This window comes from Rhea pennata, chromosome 14 (assembly GCF_028389875.1).
Source record: "Rhea pennata isolate bPtePen1 chromosome 14, bPtePen1.pri, whole genome shotgun sequence".
NCBI lineage: Eukaryota > Metazoa > Chordata > Aves > Rheiformes > Rheidae > Rhea > Rhea pennata.
Window position 1 is genome coordinate 11,729,970 of NC_084676.1, and position 27,131 is coordinate 11,757,100.

Genomic DNA, 27,131 nt, shown 5'->3' on the forward strand with positions numbered 1-27,131 from the left:
ATCGTAAAATATAGCAACTGTTGCTTACTCAGGTGTATAGGGGCTCATGCCCAAGGTTTAATTCAAAGTTATACCTGCTAATGGATTGGTATAATCCCTTGCTGTGTTCAGAGCATGCTCTAGGATCTCTGTCCTACACTTACAGTGTGTGTAGTACTTGTCTGCATGTGTGCACACAGACACACATCACAGACAGAGTTTTGATTTCTTCACAGCCACACTTGCAGTAAAAATAAAAGAATGTTAATATTTAGGCAAGGAGATATTATTTCAATTATTTCTAAATCACCTTCTAAGACTCCTTAAATAATGAATCATTGCTATGCCCAGCTAATTTCTTCAATTGCAGTTAGGTATGTTTAACTTTTGAAACACTGATACTCATGTGAATCCTTACTATATGGCAGTATGTGCTTGCAAGTATGCTGCTCAGTTTCTAGATACAGCTTTTTGCCTGGTGTAAACTTACAAATGCTCACTAATGTAGTCATTACTAGCCACAAGGACCAAGCTGCATCTTGAGCTGTGTGATAGCTGGATACAAACTGACTGTACTGGGTCAGGAAGAGGTGCAGCCGGCTGGTGTCCTCTGCCTGACAGTTGTCAATAGCGGATGCCTGGAGAACAATGTAAGAGCAGGGTGAAGGTATAGCAACGTTTCCTTTGAGGTAGTCCCCCAGTCTCCAGTGATTTGTGGTTTGGGGATATCTTGAGGTAGAAGTGATGTCTTTGAACTTAACATTTGATTGGGTTTGTAACATGTATATAGTTATAGAGTTCATACTTTCTATGAGAGTCGGATCACTGGAAATACTGAAATTGTGGAATTTTTAGTACATCGTGCATTTCTGTATATTCAGACTTGGTTTTGTTTTGAATAGAAGCAATGCCAAGTTTTCCATAATCTCCTTTGAACCACTTACCAGCCACTATGTCTATACACGTTTATGTGTATAAATACATAAAATATATTCTGGGTATAGAATCATTCATGTATGATCTTCAAAGCAAAGTCCCTGGGATTTACACCAGCTGCAGACTGCAATGAATATTTTTGCTCAGTGCTCTTGGGATGTTGAAGGGTGCTGGGGCTCTGGCCTCCAGTGGTGGCTCTATGCAGACTACCATATGCTGTTGGTAGCATATGTTCCCAATGTCCAAAACAGCTGCTGCTTAGAGCTGCCTGAAGCTGAGACGATCCACAGAACATCTCGGGAGCTACGTGGTGGGCTCTCCAGCTTCCTAGAGAGTGAGAGGGAGACTTTACTGTTGCCTGCTAGGACACTGACCACCAATTCAGAAGTTCACTGAGCACGAAGGGTTTATTGAAAAATCTCCTGCTACTGACGTGCAGGTCGGCAGGAGGTGGGAAAGGATTGTTCTGTTCTTCAGAGTCTGGCTCAGGTGACTGCTTGGGTGGGATTTGCAGCAACATTTTCCATCTCTCTGCTGTTGTGCTCTCATTCCCGTAATGGCAGTGGTTAGTAGTGAGGGAAGCTTTTTTTTTTTTTTTTTTTTGTCTCCGCCAAGAGCTGAAAGTGCACTCTCCTGCCTGTGCTGTAATTTATGATCCACCTAGCAGTGCAGGAGTTCAGACACGGCAGGAACTTGGAGTGCATGCACAGTGGCATTGTTAAGGCAATGTGGCTGCTTCTCCTTACCAAAGAGATTTGCTTCAGATAAACATAGACAAGCTGTACTAAATAGCAGCTTTCAAAAACATATATATTCTAACCTTATACCAGGCTCCTACACTCAGCTTGAAACGATGGTCTAGTCCCGTTACTGTTCCTTCTACTCTTCAGCTCAGTTGATGCTATAGGTAATACACAAAAATGCAGAACTGATTTTCTTCCTCACTTTTCTTCTTTTTGCATTGCAATTTTAAGAGGGGGGAAAAAGGGAAAAGTAAATGTAACTCTGATCCCCAGAGACAGAAATCCCTTAAAAGCAGTAGAATTAGGTCTTGCTTCTGCCAGTAGATCAAACTACTGCAGCAACAGCTGTTCCTGTACCCATAAGTCACTCAGCAGCCATTTCACTTGGCAGTCTGATTTTTCATCTGCCATTTGAAATGAAAGGCATTATGGTTAGGATGGAAAAGGATGCCAACCATAAAGGTCTACTTTTGTCCTTCATGTCTGAGTGCAAGAGATGCAGGAGGTCTGAAACTTGAAAAATGCTGTCTCTGCACCTCTTCAGGTCACCTCACCATGCAGGCAGACCTGTGCCAAGAAATGTAAGCAGGGGCTCTGCCATCCTAATGCCTGCTGTACATATCTCTCAAGCAGCTCCACTTGTGGAGCCTTTAGGCATGATACGTAGCATAAACCACTTATGTAAGGCCTAGTGAAGTGATCTGTGCTAAAGAGAGTGAATATGTTTGGTTATTCTGATCTGTGGTGACTGTGATTGCTATGCAGACTTTTGGTAAAAAGAGGGAGGGGAAAAGAAAAAGCAATATAACTTGCAGTGTGAATAGTTTTACACATTGATTACTGAAGTCTTCCTTCTTGCAAGCCCAAAAGCTGAGCAGGTTTTCAACCACTGTAATTGGATTCTGTGGTATTTAGACCTGCCATCAGCTTTCTTCTGTGTAGGAGACCTCTAAGGAATAAACATGTCTGTGTATCTCTCTTTTTTCCCACCTCCTCTGCTCTTTTCGTGTTTGTAGATAGACTCCTACTGCCTTTGTGGCTGCTGTGTTTGATTCATTACATAAGGGCTCTAAGAGAAGAGGCTCAAGGACAGTGTCCACCTTGCGTGTGTCTGTGTGTCGCTCGAGCGGTGCTCAGGCCTGGCCGTGCTGCGGGAAGGTGACCTGCGGCGTGGTGGCCAGGTGGTTCCTTACACGAGTGCCTGCCATGAGGCCCCTGTGTCTGTGCTGTGGCAGCTCGGCGAGAAACGCTGAGCGTGGCCAGCTGTGTTAGCATGGTGATACGCAACTCCAGCCATCCCAGAAAGTCTCAGGCCGTTTGCTTCTCTCTAGCAGCTGATTCAGAGGTTGAACTTCAGGAACCTGCTGTTGAATATTGGGTGGCAGTCAACACTTCCCATTAGCCATAAGGGCTAATGTAATTGCTTGCTTAGGAACTTTGAAATCCCTGTGTGAGTGCTGTTTTAAGAGTACAAAGTATTAAGACTGAGGCTATGTCTATGCTTTTAATATGAAAACCCTGTTATTTAGCAGAAATATCATAATGGATTAAAATATTCCCTTTGCAGGAGTGTGCTACTTACTTTCTTAGTACGATCTCAGACTGGAATAAAATGCAGCCAGGCTGGCATTCACTTCCTGGTGTAGGGAGACTATTAAAGCATTGTAAAGCAGGAATAGCTTTGCACCACAATTCTTGAATTCAGAGATTGCTCTCAGAAGGTGCCATGTATGATGGATTGTCACAGACTTTTTGTGTCCTGGCTTGACATTTCATTCCTATCAGATGTTGTCTTACGTTCTACTCTGAATCTGCCAAGCAACTGACCCTGGAATTTAATGCCACACCTTCTTCTCTTTTCCTTTTCTGAACACCATCTTTTGCAGCTGAGGCTCTAAAGTGCTGGAGGACTCCGCATCTTCCTCAGGGACAGGGACAACGGTGAGCTGGAGGCTCTGGGGAGCTTGGAAAGGAACTGCCTGTGGTGGCCGCCTGAGGAACTCACTGTCACACCAATGTTGCTCTGAAACGAGTTGTGTCCAGCATTCAGAACTATCAGGTTTGGCAAGGTATGTGATTTTTGCCTCTGCTTTTGCCTTGTTACTATTTTCTGAACATCTGCATATGGGGAAAATAGAAAAACTATCAGCCTTCATGGTAATTGCACTGTACATGCCATGCTCATACTGCCTCAGTGAATAACCTTTGCTCTCTCTGGGTTTGGATAGCATTCATCAAGTGTGAAGTGTTTTTAAAGTCTCAGGCTTGAGGGGGTGCAGGTTTATACTGAGTGTTTTATTGAATAAAATGCTCATTGATGGTGTTGTTTTGCTGTTGATACAGACTTGTTGATAGGCATCTGCATTTTGAAAGCCACACTTATATTTCACTAATGACTGCATTTCAATGGATCAGAGAGGAAAAAAAAAGTTAAAGTAACCAATTTGTAATACAGCCTTGTGCTTTCCTTAGTGCTTTGTATATTCTCATTATTTGCCAAGGATAGGAAAAATTCTGATTTCTTGCATGATCTTATGTTCTCCCTTTGTTGTGTGACACAATTTTCGCATGCATGGAGATTTTCATATCACACAGTATTTCCTTGGTTTTGTGTAAAAAAAATATACAACACATCTTTAACAAGAAGCTGAGGATCAGGACTTGAGGAACACATTGTGGAAAAAGACTCTGCAATGAGAAACATTTACGGTAATGTTGCCTTTGATACTACAGCTTCTTTTATGTAGGCCTGGTTATTTCTGTGGAGATAAAGTTTGCTTTTAAAAACTGAATTTTAAAGTATTAGTTCCCAGGTCTCAGTAGAATGATGTCAGATGCTATTCCTTTTATTTTAACACATGTATATTGACTTCTTTTCATTATTGAACCAGCAGTAGAGTCTTGTTGAGAAAAGTGCAGCAGCAATATAACACCCACGCATGGTGTTAATAAAAAATATATATATAAAAATAAAAAAAAGGTAAATAAGAGCTAAGACTTACTTAAAGGTCTCTAAGAAGGCCTGAGCCATGCAGGAGAGTGTGCATTTATTCTTTTGCTGCACCACTAGTGTTTATGTAAACCATAGTGCCCTTTCTTAAGTAGACTTTAGCAGTTGCAGTTAGAGCCATGGGTCACGGTGAAGAGGTCGCTGCTGCTGTGGACAACAGGAGAAGGCAGAGTTACCTGCTCCCAAGCACTGCTCAAGGCAGAGCTGTCTCTGCGTAATGTTGTTGCACCAGTGACAGGGTGAGGATGGGTTGGGGTGACAGAGCGGTGTCATGCGGAGACCAGTACCACCACATCCCAGACTGCACCGAACGCTCAGTGGCATCCTCTGCCGTGCTGTGAGCACCTCCGTTGCTGTGCGCAGTCGCACGATGTCGTAGCAGGTGGGAACCTTCTTGCTTAGATTAGCCGCCTGTGTTTCAGGTATCTGAGCTTTTCGTTGAGCTTCCTGAGTAGTCGGTGAAGGTAGAGGGGCACTTCTAGGAGGCAGCTTGGGCTAGACGTCTCGCAGATCTGCTGCAGAGTGGCTTCTGGTGGCATTTGCCTGAGCCTTTGATTGTAGGGGAAATTGGTGGGAATAGCTTAGATAAAATGCTCAACTTACAGGTGTGGAGGGTCAGGACAGATTTGCCAAATATTTTAAAAAAAGGACGCCTGTGTCAGGAATGGGACGGTCCTGTCATCGAGATCATTGCAGAGCTTGCTCTGTTTGTCTGTTCACTGCAGCAGCACCTAGTTTCTAGACAAGAGAGGTTGTTAAACATTGCTCAGGCTTTTGTTACCATCTTTACTTTTGTTTATTACTGTGCTTGTAATACCTAGAGAGGAAGACTCTAGGAGGAGTATTTCATAATCAAGAGCACTTCTTGACTTGTGTACAGAAATATTTTACACTGTTAAGAGGTAGAAATTATAGCAGCTTGTTTTATTCTGTGTTTCTGTTTGAGATTTGAAAGCATGTAAATCTTTCTTGCTAAGAGTGTTTGTGTTTTGCTAGTTGTCTTGCTATTTGCAGGGGCAGGAGTCTGTTACCAGGCTGGGTGATTGTTGGCTGTTTTTTTGTTTTTTTTTTTTTTGCTGTTGCAATAGGAAGGGAGTGGGGACACAAGCTGAAAGACAATATAATGTCCCAGCTGCTGCCTTTCTAGCATTGTTCCATACTGAAAATAATGTTGATAGAGTGAGTAGGAAATGTTACAGGCCTATTCAATAATCTCTTTGCCCCTTATAATGACAGCAATGGTGCCACCCCCCAGAATCTGGACAAATTGAGTTTTGTTAGACCAAAATGGTGCGATTCCCATGCTGTGCCTGCAGTCACCTGTGTCTGGCCCTCCGGGGGCAATCTGCAACCTGCGCAGCGTGGCACAGGCTGTGCTGTGAGTGTTAATCTGAGATGAAAGTTGTGCAGGACTTTGCAGAACCTCACAGCTGCAGAGAAGAAAGAGCGTTTCCCACACAATTGGTTTACGCATAATGAGTATTTAAGCATTAGACTGTAGGCTGAGCTTTGGTTGTATTTTCTTATTTTTTGTGACCATCAGAGCTAAAAACTTACTTCTTATGTAATGGACGATATTTTGGATATTTATAGCATCTCTTGATCTTTAAGAACAACATCACAGATTGAGACGCTCATGCTGACATTTCAAGAGTTGGCGATGCTACTCTTGTTCAGTCAACTAGCTGAGATCCTTTTTTACCCTTTCTCTTTGTCTTGGGGGCTCATGCAACCTTACTGGCATAACTGACCACTGACATCTTTAATATACCTGTTCTCATGACCCTGTTGTATTGCAGAGAAGCGCTGCTTGTCCCCATTTTAACAGACAGAGACTGAGGAATGTAGTCACTTTTTAGGTCACTTCTAAGGAGCCAGCATCAATCTTTCTCAAATTTGCATGGTATCGTAAGTGCAATGCACGTATTTGATGCGCACAGCTGGAGGCGTGAGCTGAGCTGCTGGAGAGTCTACAGGAAAAAGCACAGAGCTGGACATGGATCTCCTTCATCCAGGCCACTGGTCTGATCTGGGTCAGTTCTTTTTGTGTGTCTCGCTCCCCATAGAGGAGTTTCATTTAAGTAATTGCAGTAACACCAAAAGACATCAAGACCCACATTTTAAACGCAACATCTCTGGCTCTGTGAATCTGCTGGAAGTGGCAACATATGTCCAAATAATGTTAATCTAACACGTTCATCTCTGCAACATAATGTTGTTTGCTTATGTGAGACAAGATGGTTTCCTTTTAACAGCACTTATGTGATTGTGGTGATAGTAATCTTACTGTGTAAGGCATTATTTTTAACTGAACTGTCGATAACATGAATAGTAGTATTTTTTCTTAAATTGCTCATTTTTGGATTAGTAGAATCCGGTTATTAAAACTCTGTTCTGCTGAAAAAGCACATTTAATAAATATGTCAGAAAAAAATTTAAGTAGCCATTAAACATAGTTAATAAATTCTGTCTTGAAAGTAGAAGTGAAAAAAAATCTTTGTTCATTTAATGTGTTTTATAGATCTCATAGCAATTAATTGTCTTCATTGCATGGGCATAAATCCCCAAGATAGTTTGCCTTTTTCAGATGAGTTGCTTTGGGACTTTTCCCCTTGCTTTGTTTAAACTGTAATTTTATTTGTATTTTTGAAAAGTTTAATTTTACCGTCACGTTTTTTACCACTCACAAATTTTCAGGAATCATCCCAAGTTTTTTTTGTTTCTTTTTTTGTTGTTTTTTTTTTTTTTTTTAAAAAAAAAAAAACTTTGTGTTAAGGACAGTGCAGAGGTAGTGCTGCAGCTGTGATGGCCCCAAGTAGATAAAGCAAGGTTTCTATGAAGAGGGCTTGTATATGTAAGCCCTTCTTGACCTAAAGTAGAACAAGGGACAGGTGTCTTTCTGTCATTCCCTATGTTAGTTGGTCTGATTAAAAAGTTACAGCTTCACTCTTCAAACCTTTCTTGATTTTTTCCTGACTTTATTTATTAAATCAGAAACAAACGGATTTTATATGCCTCTAAGTTTGGGTGTCAAAAACATCAAAAATAAGACCTAAATGTGACTTTCCAGTGCCTGTCATAGAGGCAGACTTGTGCTGGGGAGGAGAAGAGGGATTTCTTTGGAGTAGGGGCTGCAGACATTTTGAAATTGCCTGGCTCAAAATTCAGATGGGTTCCATCTTCTGAGAAGACATTTCACTGCTTTTAGCCTTCACCTGTCGGTCCCCCTCTCCTCATCCTGTTTTTCTCTCCCTTTTGTTTTTGCAAATCTTGGATGATAAACAGCTTCAGTCAGGGCTGTCTTCTCTTTGGTACTGCTCTCACTGCAGTTCAGCTTGGTTACCCCTTATTTTTGGCTAGTTTACACTATAAAATATTAAATAATAATAATCTGATAGTTCTTGCTCTGTGTCATGTCTACTCTTGGAGTAATATCCACTGGCAGTTTGCAGCCTACCAGAGAGGAAGAGGAGGGTAGCTAGCAGTTGATGTGGAAAATTTAATTATGAGCTACCATCCCCCTGCCATGCAGTTAAGGCACTCTTGCTTTCCAAGCTTTACGTAGAACATCACAGAAAAAGATGAGAATACTGCATTTCCTTTCTGGAATAGTGGATTTTTGCCAGGATAAAGTTTGAGAGAGAAGGATGCATTTGGGACTGCTCATTCAGGATGCTCTAGGGCCTTTACTGCTCTGCCTGCAGCTGTGACACCTTCCAGGGAGAAGGTTAGCTTATCTGCACATCCCAGCTGATAAATCCCAATTTGCACATCACAATGTTTATGATAAGGAAGTCACCCGTATGCAGTAAGTGGTCAAGATGCAATCTTTGGGGTTTCTTTGAGTGATAACTTCCTTATGTTCAAGTTCAGATGAGCTACAGCTTGTTATGTTTTCTGCATTTGAGAGTGACTAAGAAAACTGCCATCAGGATGACATATTTATTTCACAATGATCCACAAAGCTGACCTGTCAGGTAGGAGTTGAAAAAAAGAAGTTTGACAGGTACCATGTAGCCCTGGGAATGTAATTACCTAAAGGAACAGCTCTGTCCCTGAACAACTTCTGTCTTAATGGCCACAGAAATAATTGCTGGAAGCCTCAACGCCATCTGTATTTTGAGTGCTATTCTGGTGTCACAGTTGCATGCTGGGTCCTGGTGGTTGGAGTTGAGTGCTGTAGAACCAAAACGGCACAATTTATTTTCGTGCCAAAGATGTCCTTCTGTATGTGGTTCTGTGGAATTCATGAAAGAGCCTAAAAAACTTAGGATTTGAAGAATCCCTGACAATTTCTGTAAATGACTATTTGGGACTTCAGTAAAGAAATGAGCATTTGTTGTAACTTTCTTCAATGAAATTTAGGCTTAGCCTAAAAGGATTCTCAAGTGTGCGATGGCAACAGCCTTGTAAAGCTGTGACGTTAGCTCATGTGAAGTGTTATGGAACTATTTTGATGCCTTAAGAGTCTATTTTTAGACCAGAGTGATTCTTCAGGCTGTTCAAGCCTTTCTTTTAGGGTGCCACAAAGCTCCACTTGCTACCTTTTTATGAAATGCTGAGTGGTGGAACATGCTCTTGTTTTTTGACTAAGTTGACTGTTCACTAAGGAGTATGATGCTTTAAGAAATACCTAGGGTTTTGTAAGATGCCACATCCCTACCTGGTGAAAGCCACTTAAATCATGGTAGTGTAGCATCCAGCTTCACCTTCCTGAGCTCTACCTGCGTATCACCAGAAACTTCTTTCTAGTGCTGCGATGCTGATTTTTAAATCCTTTTGCAGCCAAGGGCCTGTGTTTGGAAGCATGAACCTGTTGCACTAATTCTTCAGATATGCCATAAATAATTATGAATATGTTTAATGAAGGGAAGCTGAAACATGCTGAAAACATTTGGAAATAATAGAGAGTATGTGCAGCCAAACATTAGCTGTGAATGGAGAGTTCTGCTTGGCATCATTTAATGGGAGCTTTCCAGCTTGTCGTTTCTGTGGTGAATATGTAGAAAATAAATTAAAAAAACCCTGAAAGACAGGATAGCTGGTGGTGAATCGGAGGAGGAATGGCTGAGGCTGGCTTTCCTGTTTGTGAGAAACAAGGAGATCCAGAGGGAGCAGCATGTTTCTGTTTGGATGTGTAGTACACGTGGCAGTCTCTGCCCCCCGAGTACCAGGCACCCCCAAAGCAAGACATCTTTTTATTCCTTCCCCATAGTAAATCTAATCTATAGTTATCTCCTGCCTAGTCTGTAGATAACAGAGATATGTTCCCTTTCTTCTTCTTTACAAGCTGGATAAATAGCTCCATTTATATCTCACCAGATAAGCTGGTGGCTGTGGGTGTTAGTGGGCTTCTGCCTTTCCCCTACCTGAACAGTTGACCCCTGACTTTTAGGAGATTCCTCCTTTCTTCCAAATGTCGTTGTGCTTTCTGTTATTAATGTTACATAAGAAAGAACATCTAATTTTGCATTGGATGTCATTTAAAGCCTTGGGCTGAGGGGTCAGCCTCACCTGCTGGTGTGTGCTCAAGTTGTGTCACGATGAGACCCCAATCCATGCACATGGAAAAGTTTAGTAACCAAAGCATTCATGGTAAAGGCTGAACAGGGCAAATAATGCAAGGCTTAAGAGCATGCCGTTACTCTGGCGCACATCGTGCCTCTGTTGGTACTGGAGGTTTTCAGCTTCTGTCCTTTTGCCTGGAAATACTTTGAAGGAGCTGTGTCAGCATACTGGAGTAGAGTAAATATAAATAAAATATAAACAATTCAGGGAGTCTCTCACAGCTTTTTTTTTTTTTTTTTTCTTACAGAATTGAGTGTGAAAAGTGATGCTCACTGCCACTGCAGCTTTGAGGACCTTCCCAAGTGTTACCATGTTTGTGACTGAAGTAAGGAGGTTGTAAATGCTTCTCCACGTGGTTTTACCTTGTTGGGGTACTCTGAACACAGAGGAGGCCTGTCCTGGGCCTGTGCTCTGGTCCTAGCCCTTACTGGCTTATTTCCTGGGATTTTGTCTCCCTCTTGCGCTGTGATCCAGTGTGGCCCACTGCACTGTGAGTGATGACAGCCACAGTAGAGGAAGCTTAGTGAGCCGTTTGCCAGCTGGACATACCTCGCGGCCCTGATTTAACTTGCTGGGCTGTCCAAGCATTGACTGCTCACTTGCATAGTTTGGTACTAGAAAAAGGTCCTCCAGTTTGGGATGAGTCCATATAGAATGGCAGGCACCCAGCAGGCAGCGATAGCAGGCTGAGTGTGCTGTGCAGCGGCTGCAGAGTGCTGGGTGATTGCCCCGAAGATCTGGGTGGGAGAGCAGTGTGCTTGGCTTGCCCTTCTCAAGAAGGTAGATCAAGTGCAAAGGTATCAATGCAACTAAGGAAGCTCCAGAATATCAGTGATGGTGTCTGTGCTCATGCATGACCCAACAGTCGTGGTGCACAGCTGTCCACCGTTGCCATTGAGGCTTGTAGGTTGTGGTGGAGCTGATGGTGGGAAGGAAAGTTGGGGAGGTGGGAGAGGACTTGGCTATATGTGCACAGCAGCTTACACCGACTAGTGTGTGTCTCCTCCTCCTTTTAGGAGCCCTAGAAGTTTCCCTCATGATTCTCTTAAAAGAAAAGGTGGCAAATCACCAATGAGAAAGTGCTGTTCCTTAGGAAAGCTTGTAGGCACCTCTCCATGGCTCAGGAGCAGGTGAAAGGGGGACGTGTAGGCGCACACCCTGCTTGCTTGCTGTCTGGGAGGAATTTCTCATTGTTGATGATTAATTTGAATGTTGCCTGTCATGAGTGCAGTGTGCACAGAGTGATAAATCTGCAGCAGGTTAGAGGTTGAGGTTGCTCAGTGCTGACAATTAGTTTGAGCCATAGGCGTTGCTTTCATTGGCATTTTCACAGCATTAACCCAGACCTTGTCAATTAAAATCCAGACACATTTTGATGAGGAACATCTCCTTCTAATGATAATTGTAATAATATCACTTTTATTCATTTAAGACCTGTCAGACAGGCCACGTTTCCTGGAAAATAACTGCTCAAGTTTCCCATTGCCTAAATAATGAGAAAGTATCTTTGAGTTTCTAAGGTGACGTTTCATTAAAATAACTAAGAGCAGATGAGGCTGTAGCTGTTTGTCATTGAATACTTACCAACTTCATTCAAGGTAATTTGACTTTATTTACTTGTTTTCTCCACTTTGGAAGTTAATAAGCATTTGATAATTGCCTAAAGTTGATGATGGGGATTTGTGCTGTTAATTACTGGCTTTTCTAATTATTTGTCAGCACAGCTTCAGGGAGAGTCCTAGGCACCTAGCAGTTCATGCAGTTTACCTGTTCATTAGGTGGAGGAGGAAAACTGAGTAAGGATTGATTAAATAACTTGTCCAAGAGCACGTAGGAAGTGTGTAGTAGAACAAAATCCAGAAATCCTGTCTCTGTTCCAGTACATTAACCAGAGGGAGTTTTTGATGTGTTTGTGTCTGCAAATAGAGTTATATTTAGAGTCTCTCCGAAGCCATAAAGAATGAGTGTTTAATAGTTGGAATGGGAGGTATGTATCTGATAGCATTTGAAAACCCACTCATTGTGGTTTTATTTTAGCATAACATGAAAAATAAAGTGAAAAACATGTTTAATTTCTCTTGGAAAAATACTTTTCAGTTCTCTGAGAGATGATTCATAAGCAAAAATTCTTTATTGAAAGCTGAGGTAGGAAAACAAAAAACTTGTGTCAGGTAAGATTACATGTAGGTCTTGCCATATATTACGGCTGTGCATGTCTGCATGTGTGGAGAATGCTGCAGCTCTTTTTATTTAGATATTCTCTTCTCTACTAAGCAGTGGATGAGTTGTCTTCAACCTGATCATGTATTTTTATTTCCTTTATTTATCATCCCATTCCTTTAAAGACTAGCTTCTTCAAACAGTCAGCACTTTATTTAAGAACCTCATCAGTGTTACAGATCTTCTTCTGGTCCTTCTGTGAAAGATGTAGGAGAAGGAACTCTGTTTAATTAAAAGCAGCTTTAGGTGATGCTGTAATATAAATAACAATAAGCTTGCCTTATTTCTATAGCAACTAGAATAATGTCACTAGTCATTAGTAGTTCAAAATTCAGGGCATAGCATGAACTCTGAGTAGGAAATCCAGTCACAAAATACTACATTAAGGAAAAGAGTTGAGGTATAATAACTGAGAATTAAATGGACTTGTGTGCTGTGAATGTATTCTGGAAGTTAATAGTTGTGCTTTTAGTAAGGACAAATACTAATCCACCTCCATTCTGGTAATGCTCTTTTTTTTTTTTCTTCTTCTTTCCAAAATGAATTGGTGTGCATCTGATCTGCAATCCAGTAGAAATTGCACAAACAACAGTGTAGCTTGAAGGCTGTAAATACTATCACATACTTTTCTAGTGAGCCTTTAGCAACTGAGCTGTGTATTTATGTCTCTCATTACTCTCATTTTTTTAAGAGCACATTTATAAGCATTAGAGGTGATCAATAAAACCTGACCTACCCTTGCAAGTTAAAAAGGCCTGATTTGAAACTACCAGGCTTAAAGAGATTCAGATTTGCTAAGGGTGATTTAAGAGCAAGTGTGGTCCATTTGCATGCTATTTTTTTTTCACTTCTGAGATTTGAATTGCGTTGGAAAATCTATCACATTGCACATTTCAATGTGGAAGTCACAGCTAACACTTTACTGAGCATGCTGTTATGTAGGAACTGCCTTATTACATTACAGTTCACTACATCTTATTGTAAAAGTAGTATAATAGATATGAAACACATCTAATTGTTCAGAGTACAACCTCTGTGAAATTTGACTCTGACTAATATTTTCTTTTGGTTACTTTTGGACTTTGAGAGACATCAAAAGGGAAAAATGCATATACAATTTTAGAAAAATATAGTAAAATATTGAAGACTTTGAGAAGAGCTGAATTCTAGCCAGAAATATATATTTTCATTATGTTGCTGGCATGTATATACAAAGTGCTGAGTGTCAGTTTTATTTATTTATTTATTTATTTTGTTATGCAAGTGGAGTTGTTTTGAAGATTTGTTCTATAAGGACCTCACAGAAAAGAGTGGAGAATATCAGTGTATTTAACAGTATTTAACATAGGCTTTTCAAAGGGAGACGGCTATTGGCAGCACCCAGCTTTGTTGCTGGTTAGACCTCCACCACCGCTAGGAGACGGATGCCTTTGGAGGGGCCTCCGATGGGCTGCAGTCTGTCCTGCCTGCCCGTCCCACCCAGCTCGGGGGGAAACAGGGGCTGCTGGCTGGCAGCGGGCTGGTGCAAAGCCAACCTTTTTACCGTTTCCTGCTAGTTTTCCAATGGCTGAATGTGTCGTTGAGCCCTTTTTGATGGGAGCGCGGCAGCGGAGGCTGGCAAGGGCGGCGTTCGCCCATGGTGCGTGTAGAGCTGGGTCCGGGAACGGGATAGATCGATGCTGTGCAGGCTTTTATTCCCCCATCTCATGGCTTTGAAGTGTTTAATTTAGGAAGCTGAAAGCCACGTGGAATGGCCACGTGTTGTGAAAGGCAGGTTTGTGATACAAATTAGAAACTTTATTGGCATAGAATTAGTGTGAAAGGTAAAGCTGTAAGTAGGTGTTTGAGGAAAATATGCTGAAAGAAAACCTTCCAGCAACATTGCTGTATTCTGTCAATGCTCTCTCTGCTACAGTAAACCGTTTTAGGATATTTTAAATGTTTTTATGGGGCTTGTTTTCCATAGGCATCCAGCCATTTCTAGGGCTAGTTTTTATTGCTGTTACGTGTAGCATGGCTGCATCTGGGGGCTCTAGCTGAGACTGGACATAGTACGTACATTCGCTGAGGCTGTGTCTCAGTTTCGCGATACAGTTACTTGTCAGCTGTTCTTCCTCCTCCTCTGTATGGTTCAGATTTAAAGCAAGAGATATATGGACTGAATAAAAAGCTATCAGAAGACAGTATTGCTCATGTATTGATGGATATCGCAAGCTCTGACGTGTTCTTTTGTATGTGATAATTCTATTTTCAGACCTGTGTCCATGTAGTCGTGCTCTATTGAGCAGTTTATTAAGAAACATCATTATTAAGAAGCCATTATATTATGTCATATATTATGAATATATATTTTTTATATTTACCTATCTACCTCTATGACCAGTTTGAGCTCTCCTATGCTAGGTGCTGCAGAGAGAGGCCAGGTCTGACAGTCCTTGGCCCAAGGAGTTCGCCTTGCAAAGCGAAGATACGTGGTGGGTGAGCGAGGCAGGTTTGCGAGGAGGCGTGGAGGCGACCGATGGTGCACAGCGGCGATCGCGGCTGAAGGAGCTGCAGGACTCGGCGTGTGCCGGGGCAGCTCTGATCACAGCTCCTCTTTGCTGCGGTGCCTATACCAGGCTCTCAGCAATTGGGGATTTGGTTTGCTGAGACCAACTCCTGCCTTGTTAACTACTATTTCTTGATTATTTCTGTCTCTATCCATCTGCTGTCTCTTCTCTGTTAGAGTAGCAAATTCCTTAGGGCTCAGACAGCTTTTTGTTTTGTGTTTGTGCAGTATCTAATTCAGCGGAGTCCTGGCCTAGGGTGGATACGAGTAGCTGTTAGCAGTAGCGGCATTTAAACATGAAAATATGACGTTGGGAGAACAACTATTTTCACATTCTGGTTATATTTATTTGCATTCTGATAACTGCTGAATCTTTGAAACATAAAAAATATTTGAGTAAATGATACATAATTAAAACAATTGTAATAGTCATCTTCAGCACTCTTTTTTTTTTTTTTTTTTTTTTGGCAAATGTTGCAATTTTTTCCATGTGAATGTATATGAATACATCTGAATTTGCCTGGCAAATAGGTTTTATCCTACTGCATATTGGCTGTCACTTTCTTAGGTGTTTATTCATATTTAATATAGCTCTTCCATGTATTTGCATACACAAAGTATACACTTGTTTTTAACACCTGTTGGCATCCTTTAATTATATATTGACCCTGCGGCTGATGGCTTTGAGGCTTGTGCGGTGTGTTTGTGCAACCGCAGATAGCGGCGTGTTCTGTAATGTTCTTCTTTCTCAAGACCTGAGACTGTTTTGCACTGACCTGCCAGCTGAAATGTACCCTTCTGGCGCCGAGCCACAGCTAAGTGCCTTTCAGCGAATTCTCAGCTATAATCCTGAGCTGATTTCTGGGATGCAATTCACTGGTATGGTTATCATATCAAAAGGGAGTGATTTACATTTCCTGCACGTCTCGGTGTTGCCAGCCTCTGAGAATGCTGCAGGGAGAAAGTTAACACAATTTGATAAAATAACTCAAATGAGCCTATTTACAGTGTCGTATCTTACACTGTGGAGGAATTTAATGCGGACACAAAGTTGGCACTAGATACGAATTTAGGCTGTGCACTGAGATTAATTTTGGAACTTTTTGGCTCCTAGAAAAAAACGGGAAGATTGTTCCTAAAGGCTGAATGTGCAGAGAGCTGTGTTTTCTTTTGTGTGTCTTCCCTCTGCATTTCTCTTTCTGTTGTGCCTTGCATCTCTGTTCTCTAGATTTTCAGCCAGAGTACTGTTTATATAATATATGTTATCTTTGTTTTTATCTGACCCGCTTAGCTCTCTGCAGTTTCCTCTCAGAAATGGCATTAACAGTTATGCCAGCATCACTTGTACAGCATGAAAAACTTTACATTGTGGTATTTTAAGCACGTCCGTACTGGAGGTGCCATGGGAATGGGAGGGCTGCAGTATTTGCTGCCTGTTCTCGTGCAGCTGCTTGTGTTTGTATGCAGAAGCCAAAGCGACCGAGACCTCCCCGTTCATTTCCTGTATATCAGTTACTTATGAGGAATATGCAAACACAATTAGAAAATCCAAGGCAGGTTGTAGTGCTGAAAATCTGGCCCTGACTGGCATCTCCAAGTGTACGCAGTGCTTGGCATAAATATATCAAGTTAAAAGATCTCTTTTCAAAGTTGACATGGGTTAGGCTGCACGTTTGGCTTGGGAGAGGTAAAGAGTTTGTCCAGTATAGGTGATTGAATTGCCAATGTTACTTACCTCTAAGCTAGATTGCTGCAGTTTTTTCTGACTTCAGCTTTATTTCCTATTTTTGCAACCACTTTTGTTCTCCAGCTTATTATTTGTGTTGCAAAGAGTGTTTGTATAAAAGGGACATACAATGAAATCATATTGTGCAGAGATCTCAAATTTATTGTGATTTATCCTTCCCATGTGAGGCTTTGATGTTATGCATTTGCATCTGCAAATGTGAAAACATCTGTTAATATCATAAGCACCGTGTGGCTGGCGACAGCTTTTAGGTGGGGTTTCCTATCCTCCCAGGTGGGATTTTCAGGCATTTGGGAGTAGAGGTCACATACCACCAAAATTTCCTTTCAGGCATCTTTGGAACAGGTATTCTTTCCCTCCTTGGAAGATCTATGTTCGTATCTGCGTTTTACCTGGTGGTAAATAGTTTTCCTTGGTTCACTCTTTAAGTTTAGCAAATCCTTTGAAAGGAGATCAGAGATTGACTGCTTCAGGAATATACCACTGTATCATTCAGGTTTAATGCCTGACCTCATCTTCCTCCTAACTTTGGCTACTGCTTTCTGTCATCTTTGATTTTTATTTTTTATTTTTATTTTTGCTTTTCCTTTACTGCCTGAAAGGGCTGTTTGAATCTTAATGCAAATGCCCTGAGAGGGAATTGCGCTTACTCCTTCAAATTGGTATGTCTCTGTTAGTGTATGATATCCAAAAGAGAAGATCATTTCTAATTCTGGATCCTGGAAATTAAAGGCAATGTGCTTACACGTTGCTTTATCCAGAGGCAGTGTAAACTTAGCAGAAGCAACAAAACAGCAGCGTTGGCACTCGTCTTGGCTGGCATACAGCTGGTAAGGGCACCTTTCTGTGTAAACTCATCCCTGATGAAAAGGGGATGCTCTACATCTCGCTCTTGAGATCTCTTTTTTTTTTTTTTTTTTTTTTTTTTTTTTAAGAACTGATTTCCTTAGTGAATTGTTAATGTTCAGGGCTTTTTTCCATGACATTTTGGACAATGATGTGACAACACAAGTGCATCTATTACTCTTCCCCTGGAAGCTGACTAAAGCAAAGGACTTGATGGATAATGGCCACATTTTCCAGCAGCGCCTGATATACATGTGAGAGGAATGATTGAGTGACCTGCCTGTAAAACCAGACTATGTTGCACGTAAAGTCTGTGTGCAGAACTAGGAGAGGAAGGTGTGGAAAGATAGCCTTTCATCCTGAATTCCTTATTTTGCTTCCTTCCTTTCTGTCCGTGGAAGGCCAGCACTTTGTGTGCTGGAGCAGTGCTTGGTGTGGTGTGGGAATATATAATCCCTTTCATGGGAAGGGAAGGCAAAGGACATCAGGCTTGCATTGCATGGGGAGCTTCAGGAAGAGGAGGTTGTACAATTGAAAACAGAGCATCGCTTCACCTCCGGCTGCTAAAGAAAGCTGATTCTCCCTTGTCTTGAGTAGTCGATCTGCGTCTGTGCAAACTGAACGTAAAATAGAGCTAGCTAGAGCTTATGTTCAGAGCTGCCGTGGGTGTCTAAAGCCTTCAGGGAGAATGCAGGGAGACCTGGTGGCTAGGCCTGGCTGGGCTCCAGACCTGGAATTGGATGGCCATCGAGTGTCACACTCTGCCCATGCACCTTGCCCTGGCAAGGAGGTGTGCTAGCTCTGACGTGGTGCCTTCAGGGCTGTCCCACTGTCCTGGGTGATGCAGACTTTTTTGCTCAAGCTGTTACTGTTTCTTTTTTCTTTCTTTCTTTTTTTTTTTTTTTTTTTTTTTTTTTTTTTTTTTTTTTTGTATGCAGAATGTGTAGCTATGTGTAGACATGCTAGAGTTATTTGGGACCTCTCATGCAGTTGGAAGGGAAGCAGGGAGGAAGGAGGGTTATTGCCAAGGGAAGGCTGCTGTGCTGTTCCCTCCTTGTCCCCCAACAGGTGGCTTAGATGTGGTCCTCCATGACCGCTAGCTTATGTCCTGTTCTACTTTCTGCACAACTGTTGTAAGGAATGATCCATGAAAGCTATCAGAACCTCAAACTAGAGAAGGAAAAGCCTATGAGTATTTGCTTCAGAAGTGTAAGAAAGGGGGTAGGACTAGCTACATTTTGCAAGTGGAGAACCAAGGCACAGGAAGAATGTAGGTGGCAGTTCTGCCCTGAGTTGCATCTTACTTGTGGGTAGGCATATCAGCAGTTTCTGCAGGGCAAAAGTCCCCAAACATTTGCTTTTTTGAACTACTTTTAGAATGCCCTGAAAGTGCTATTTTTTGTGATGAGTTATTAGATGACATTTAGGCTCAAGGCATAGTTTACAGGGGAGACTTCCATGGTGCGTTCTTGGTGTTGTAACAGCCTAAGCTGCAATCTTTGTGTCCAGAGAAAAAGGTGCTCCAAGCAGACCTTGAATGTTCAAGTTTCATAAAGGACGCACTCGTAAGTGTTTTTGAGCAAATGGGAAATTCCAGTGCCTCTGCTGAAGAAATTAACAGAACAGAAAAACAGGGCCCAGGTTCATGTTTCTGGAGCATATTTTCTGTGAATAATTCAGCTGGCTTCTCTGTGCTTCAGATTTTCTGTCTTTCCCTAACCCTTACCTGGGATTTTTATGAAGGTGAGTAACTTGCCAGGTGTGAAGTGATCAAGTGTCACCCTGCATATTCCTAAATTAGCCATGGATGTACCTGGAGAAATCAAAGTGCCCTCTGATGTCATGCTTGTTTTTCAGATTGTGTAAAACAGTTATGGCTGCAAAACTTCACTTCCCCAACCTGCAGTAGATTGTAACCATAATAATGTTTACCTCAGCTAAACAGGGTGCTGTACCTGTGACTGGCATCACAAATCTGCAAGTAATTCCTTGCATGGCTTCAAAAAAAATCACAAAAAGATCTGCAAAGAAATGATGATATCCCTCGTGCCTTATTATAGAACATTTTGCTGAGAAACTGGTGGCTGTAACTAGGAGGTTGATCTCCTTCCCCACTGTCACAGCATTAAAACCTAATTGCTCCCAGGTTTCTTGATTATCTCCAACACGCTGTCACATTGCCACTTTCAAAAAATGAACTGCCCGGACTACAAAAGGTCTTTTTTTCTGGAAATGGGCAAAATTGTTATCAAGCAGTCTCTAGTGTGTTTACCAAGCTCGTTGGAATATCGCACTGAATTGGGCCCCTGTTGCTTCTATATCACAAGATAAGGTATTACTCAGGTTTCCTGTCACACCTGTGCATTACCGCGCTGCAGCTCCTGCCTGTGTTTTGTGCTTGCTGCCTGCATGCGTAAAGGTATCATTTAACAGTTGTGGTGGGAATAGAGGTCTGCGTTCCAAGGACATATTCCTCTCTGGCGCTGCAGGAAGGGTGTCGTCAGAGCCCTTAGTGCCTCCTGTTGTGCCACCTGAAATATGGGAATGGTAATGCGGTCCTTTTCATATTGCACGTGCTGAGTGCTTGATTCTGGAGCGATGTGTTGTCGCTGTTCAAAATAGGCCCATTTTCCAGGGCAGGAAAAAAGGTAATACAGGAATTGTGAAAAGAGCTTATTTTTCTAGCATCTTAGAGAGAGGAACTCTCTTCCTAAATAATCAAATATAGTTTTCCCTTTAATTGGAGGTATTTCCAACCCATCTTCTTCCTTAGAATAGCCCCTGATTGATGAGGAGGATTTTCAACACCATTAAGCACCCAGCTTCCCATGGCTTTTGGTAGGGGTTTAGCAGCTGATTTCCCTTTGTGGCTTTACCATTAATCTCTTATTGGCCTAAGCTCCCAAGTGGATGCATGTAGTACACCTGCAGTCTCCCTCTGGGTCCAGAGCTGTCTTAATGCGAGATCCTGTGTAGCCCCAATCGTGGCACCAGTGCAGTTTTACGACTCGATGAATCATGCCGAGCTGAGGAGGTTTGTTAGGCTTGAGCCTTTGTAGTGGCTCAGGGGGGAAATGACTTGATTTTTAGGTTCCAGTTTTCATCTTACACTCCTGTGAGTATTAAAAAGCAATTTTTACAGTCACCAAAGTGTATGCGAAGAAAGAAAAAGGAAACTGCAAATATTGGAAAAGCTTTGCGATGCCGTGTGGTTGGTCCACTGCTTTCTGGACTATCTTACACCATAGCGTAAAGGAGGTGCTGCTGTCAGGAGTGAGATCCGTGCAGCATTAGGATTAGCACTCTAAGTGGCCTCCTTCTTCGTAGTCTGTCCCAGGGCTGGTGGAGACAACGGACTGGGAGAACGTTTCCTCTCTCTTTCAGAGGAGGAAAGCCGACCAACCAGCTAAAAACAGCACAGCAAGCAAAGACAAGTCAGTGATGCCTAGCAGCTCCAGAGGGGTTCGTAGCACATAGCAGTAAATGGTTTTGTTTATGTAAATAAATTATTAAAAAAGAAAAAAGTTTATATGCCTTTCAAAGTTGTACTCAGACTGAAACAACCAAACAGGCAAGGATGAAAATACCCCCAAAACCATGAGCACGAAAACAGTACCGTGAGGCGAGAAGAGGTGTGTAGGGTAGTAACTGCACCTGCACTAACTACGGGGACACGAGACTGGGTTGCTGCAACTGGCTGCGTGAGCGTCATAGGAAACACTCACTTCCCTGCCTTGCCCGAGTCTGGGTTTTACGGCTGTGCTGGTTTGCATGGAATGGTTGCTATCTGCCTTCTCAAAACCACGCTGGGAATCTTTGTCGCTGGAAAATTTCCAAAGGGCCTGATTAGAGCTTCCCGTGTGAATACCCATATGTGAGTCCTTTTCCTTCTGTATGTGGCAGCATCCCAACGTGCTGAAGTGGTACTTTATATCCCGCGGAGGGGATCGCACACTGTGGCTCAATGCTGAGAGCTGCTTACCCTGCTCAGGAGGGAGTGGTGCCACGGTACCGTTCCCAGCATCTTCCTGCATGCCTGGGGCCAACCAGGAGAGAAGGGCACGGAGCGGGTTTAGGGGTGGTGAGAGGGCAAGCCTTCTCCCACCAACTAACCTCGCAGCACCTGCTTTGCAGTCGAGGGGCGGACAGAGGCTCTTTATCTTTTTGGAAGTTGTCTGAGGTAGAGGGAATGAGTCACTGCTGCAATGCATTAACAGCCCCCTCCATGCAAAATGCAGGTGCAGGTTGGAGGGAGAGGGGGACAGCGCTGCTGCAAGTGTAAAATGCACCAGGCTGGCAACTGGAAGACGTGTTAGCATGATGATAATCCTGTAAATGCAAATGCAAGCAAGCGAGAAAAGACGCAAGTGCGTGTGTGTTTGTAGCATCATTAGCGCGTTATCTTGAATCGTAAGAGACAAAGTAGCCACTCATGCATGGAGAGTAAACAGACACACACTGTGTGCAAATAATGTGTGGAAGAGGGCCTTGTGAATGCAATTTCCATCTTTAGTTAAAAACCTGCTACTTAGGCAAATAATGATAATTCCAGTGACACTAACTAATTCACCAGTAATTAGGATGGGAAATGGAAATATATTCTAGGAAAATGGTGTTGATATTTCAGTAGTCCAACTGTACTGTAGTCTTCTCAAAGGATGAACCGTCATCTGCCCAGGGTTTTTTGGAAGGCTGTAGTTTAGCTGATTTAAAAAAAAAAAAATCCCCTGAAGAACACCATATTGGGTTGGCAGAGTTGCTATTAAGAGCACTGTGAACTAAGTTTAGAATAATATAATTAGTAATGCTTTCAGTGCTACAGTATCTTGTCTTAGCATTGCTGATTATGTAAATAGTTATAATAATTCCATCTTTTGCCAGTATCAGTGGCATTCTGTTGATTTGGCCTTTCTCAGGGCTCGGTGAAGCCACATGGCCTGTGAATTACCATATGTTCTTCTGCTGCTCACTTTGAAGAGCTCTTGTCTAGCAAGGCATAGGCATGTACTTCTTGGATTTGGAAAAGAGAATATTTAGGAGATAGTTTTTCCTCTCAAAACAGTGCATTTCTCCAACATACATTTCATGTACTAAAGCAAAATCCATGAGCATGCAGAAGCATGCTCTAGACTATTAAAAGCTATTTGAATATATTTCTACTTTATTTAACAAGTGCTGGCAATACACTTGAATTCAAAAATACCTTCACTTGTGTAATTAAAAACAATACTTAAACAATATCCTCCTGTTTTTCTAATCAAAAGAGCCCTTTGGGCCTTATGCTGTTGAATCTGTTAGAAAAACTTCAGGGTAACTCTTTAAATTGCACTTATGAAAAGACTGAGGCACTACAGTTATGATGTAAAGTCTTCTCTTGCATTCAGTACTGAGGATGTCCCGGAAAGCCCTGAATATCTCACTTTAAGTATATATGATTTGCTGAAATATCCATGAAAGAATATTAAGAGAAATGGCTCAAGAGAGGGATATGTGGCTCAGAAAGGTTAAAATGGACAAGAGGCAATGGGCAGAAATTGAAGCACAGGAAGTTCTGCCTGAACATGAGGGGGAATTTCTTCCCTGTGAGAGTGACGGAGCACTGGGCCAGGTTGCCCAGAGAGGTTGTGGAGTCTCCTTCTCTGGAGATCTTCAAGGCCTGCCTGGCTACAACCCTGCCTACTGCTCTAGTGACCCTGCTTGAGCAGGGAGGTTGGACTAGATGATCTCCAGAGGTCCCTTCCTACCTTACTGATTCTGTGATTCTATGATTGATCAAAATTAAGCAATGTAGGAAAAGAACAACAACAACAACAGCAAAAACCCAAATCAGAGGATGTCAGTGGATAGGCGAGACCTGGAAACAGCACCTGAGAAAAGAAGTGGCCTTCCAGATGCTGAGATGGTTTAACTTTGCCCTGATCTGACCTGCTGATCTTCTACCTGGGACTGTTAATTATTTATCTGCTCCTAGACACGGTGTAGAGGTAAGCTCCTAACTCTAGGGAAATGTACTTCACAAGGCCAGGTTCAGTATTTTGAACAGAACCTGCTAATCAAGTCAGTTTGTTCCTTGGCTTTGCTCCCTGCAGGGAGTAGATTAAGTTCCCCACACGTATTTCACTTGTAGCCCAAAACAGATCTGAATATCTATTTTGGAGAAGTAAGGAAAATACAAAGCCTGCGTTACATTGTGTGTCCCCAGTGTCATTGCCACTGAAAAATTCTCTCACTAACCTTTAAAAATGTTTTTTCTGTATTTCTAGTTCTGCTGAAGGGTAAAGCTGTGTACAGTAATTGAATCAGTGGTGCATGCAGACTGAAAATTTGCAGGATGAAATTATATGGCTATAATAGATTGTCTCTGTTTTCCTCTCTTTTTCTCTTTTTTCTTCTCTTGTATCGTCTTTCTTTCTGCTTTTCTTTTTTTTTTCTCCTCTTGTTTTTGGTGTTAGAATTGTTGAGCGGTTTACTGAGGAAACCTGAAATTGTGGACTTGCTGCAAGTAGGTTGCTGGCATTGCTAGGGACTCCCCGTGCATAGGGGGCTGCTCTCATCCTGGGCTGCCGCAGGGGAAGGAGAGAGGGCCTGGGTGCCGGCAGCTGTGCTAACCCCAGGGACAACCCTGCCAAGCCAAAAGGGCTGCTTTTCCAGCAGCAGGTAAAGAAGTGCAGCGTACTCAAGCAGTAACACACCTTCACTGGAGTGTAAAGAAAAGTCATAAGCCTCCAGGTGCATAAACCACACGCCAGCACACGGCTGTGCTTGGGGTGCGTGCTGCAGATCCCCGCATCCTGACGTGTGCGAGGGGTTCACGGGTGGTGCTGTCTTCAACAAGGACAAATCTTCCTGTTTGATAATCAGGAGTGAGAATATGCACAGGTGCTTGTTCCTGCTCAGATTTCAGAAATGTGTATTTTTTATACCTGCTGTACGTAAAGGTTGTTTAGCCTCTCATTTTAAGATACATTCAGTCCTGATAAGGTGCCCAATTACAATATTACTCTCAGCAGCCAAAATTGCTTGATGGTTTTAGCCTTAATTCAGGCAAGTTTTCTAGAGCATCCAAGCTGGGCCTGTGGCAGATGTTGTCTCAGTCAGGTTTCCCTTAGTAGAATATGGGAAAGTCTCCTAAATCTCTTCAGCTTTAACATGAATTATTTCAAATGAGCTGTTCAAAGTTTCTGCTTGATAGGACCTCAGGGAAAAGTGCTATTGAACAAAGCTGTTCTTTGCTTTTTATTTTAGCTATTTACTCATGTATTTAAGAAGTTCGATATTTACAAAAGCCAAAAACTCCCCTTAACTGTGTTGCACCACACCTGATGTTATGGGCCATCCAAGTCTCCACAAAAATGATAGGCGTGGTGGCTAGCTACCAGGCAGCCCAGAATTAAATCCTCATTTATTTAGGAACTGATAAAAACAATGGAAATTGCTTTCCAAATGTTAGAGCAATTGTAAATGCTGGAATAAGAAATTGAGCTTCATGTTGGTTTGTGTGGGTGGAATGAGAACGCTGGTGCTGACAACATAGTGTCCTCAAGCAGGGCAACCCTCCGAGAAAGCCCAGGAGAAAACTTTCTTCTGGCAAAGCCCTGACCAGAGAGCACAGCTTAGGAGTGTGAGCAAAGCAACAACTTTCTGTTAAGTATTTTTTCTATTTTTGGAAAAAAAAAAAAAAAAAAGTAGCCTATTCCTATTATTTATAAACCAACAAGATTATACCAAAAACATCTAATGCTGTCATCAGTTCTCCTAATAGAAGACATAACCCAGAAAAGCCCTGAATACTGGCTAATCATGCGAAAGAGAGAAAACAGTAACAATTGTTTGTTTGTTCCCTGCTGGTACCCACTGAACTGCGTCTCTGTTGACATGTTGGCTTCTTAAAATGTTCACTTCACACCTCTCTGAAATCTCTCAGCTGTGTGCTCTGAGAAAAGTTCTACATCAGTCCTTTTCGCCATCGGTCCGCTTGCCATTGCACTAAATTGAACCAGCCTTTCCAGAGCTGGTCTTTTGCTGACACTTAGTAATAATTCCCAGGGTATAGACCAGAACGGTTGCTGCTTACACAGGGCTTCGCTTCAGTTCTGTTAGGAAAAGCAAATTCAGCCAAGAGATCTTTGTTTCCAGTATGCGCTCGTAGACTGAAATAAGAATTAGGTGCAGGGCTGAAAGTTTTGGATCCAGATGAGTGTCTATCCTTATTTCATTAACGATCATCTTTTATTTTAAAATAAATAAATAAATGATCCCTCCTGTTAGTGTTTCTGCCTCATATGCCTATGTCATAGTCTTTTTTCCTTATAATTAATCAACCTGTATCTCTCATGCAGCTCTGCTTGTTGCAAGGATTAAAATCTGACAGTATTTAATCATCTTGTTATTTTATAGGACACTAACAATCTCCCATTGCTTTTTCTTCCCTGCTTCCCTTTTCTTTTCCTTGTCTTTTTGAGGATGTAGCAGAGTGTCTGTTCTGACTTTCTGATTTTGTTTTACAGGGAGTGACAGAAGAAAAAATCCTTTCTTGGCTCTTTTCTTCTGTGACCCATGTAATTCATTCATGAGATCATTTGCTGTGACATTTTGGGTGTACTGTGACCTACCTCGTTAGCACAGAGGTCCACCAGAACCTGAGTCTGGAGGAATATGTACTGAATCATATTTTAGCATTACCACTTGCAGCAAAGACCCTATAACTGGCACTAAGTGGGTTGAATAACAGGATCAGTTAGGATATTTCAGGTTCTGGGGCTATATAGCAACTTCAATTGTTTGCAATATATGTGACTGACTTGGACACTAGGAATGGGATTCATTTTATCCTAATCTAGAAATCTCATGAGCAGAAGGTTCTCTGCCTCTGATGTACTCATTGAGATCTCCTTCATAATCAAGGGGTAGAAACAGATCCTTCTTTTAAACACAACTCTTTCTATTTTAGGATATATGAGTAATTTGATTAGATGATTCATATCCTAGAAGGGCTTCTTTGTCTCTATCAACAGTAAAAGAAATTTAGATAACTCATCCAAATAGAGGTGTTTTGTTACAGATGTAAAGTGAGATGAATTCCACATCAGTTCTTAGGTTAGTGCCTGACAGCCGCCGCCAAGGAACAGCTCTACGCCACGATGTGTTGTAGGCATCCTCAGGGCTGGAGAAGTTCCAGGAGCTGAGTTGGAACAAGATGAGGTTTCTGCAGTGTGTCTGCATGCATCCTGCATGTGCCCAGGAGCAAGCGGTAAAAAGAAGCGTGTGAGCGGTTGGTCACCGCGGGTTGTCTGCAGGAGCTGTGGCTGTACTTCCTAGTCAGTCACGATCCTCAAGGCAGCCCTTTTTTTGTGGCAAATATAATTTTCAGTGAGAAAAAGGGCTCAGTCTTTTCAGCGTTGCGGTGGTGATATTGAAGCTGTGCCTATAGTCTGGGTGGTGGTTGCCTGCTCCAACACAGGATTAAACCTTTGTCTTTGGCTTGCGCTGTTACTTTCACCTAGAGTTGCTAATTGTTCAGTTAAGTCAAAACAA

General features: G+C 42.2%; 1 protein-coding gene across 7 annotated transcripts in view; it reads left to right on the forward strand.

Annotated features, from left to right (window-relative positions):
• SGCD (sarcoglycan delta) overlaps positions 1–27,131 on the forward strand; it is a 359,895-nt gene that overhangs the window by 132,211 nt on the left and 200,553 nt on the right. For 4 of the 7 annotated variants that reach the window (XM_062587001.1, XM_062587000.1, XM_062586999.1 and 1 more), the window contains exons 2-3: positions 3,545–3,727; positions 10,484–10,561. In XM_062587001.1, coding sequence (XP_062442985.1) covers positions 10,502–10,561 — 60 coding nt within the window. In that variant the 5' untranslated portion in view covers positions 3,545–3,727; positions 10,484–10,501. Of the gene's footprint in view, positions 1–3,544; positions 3,728–10,483; positions 10,570–21,010; positions 21,060–27,131 lie in introns of those variants that run through there. The other 3 variants (XM_062587006.1, XM_062587005.1, XM_062587004.1) reach the window with 3 other exon arrangements.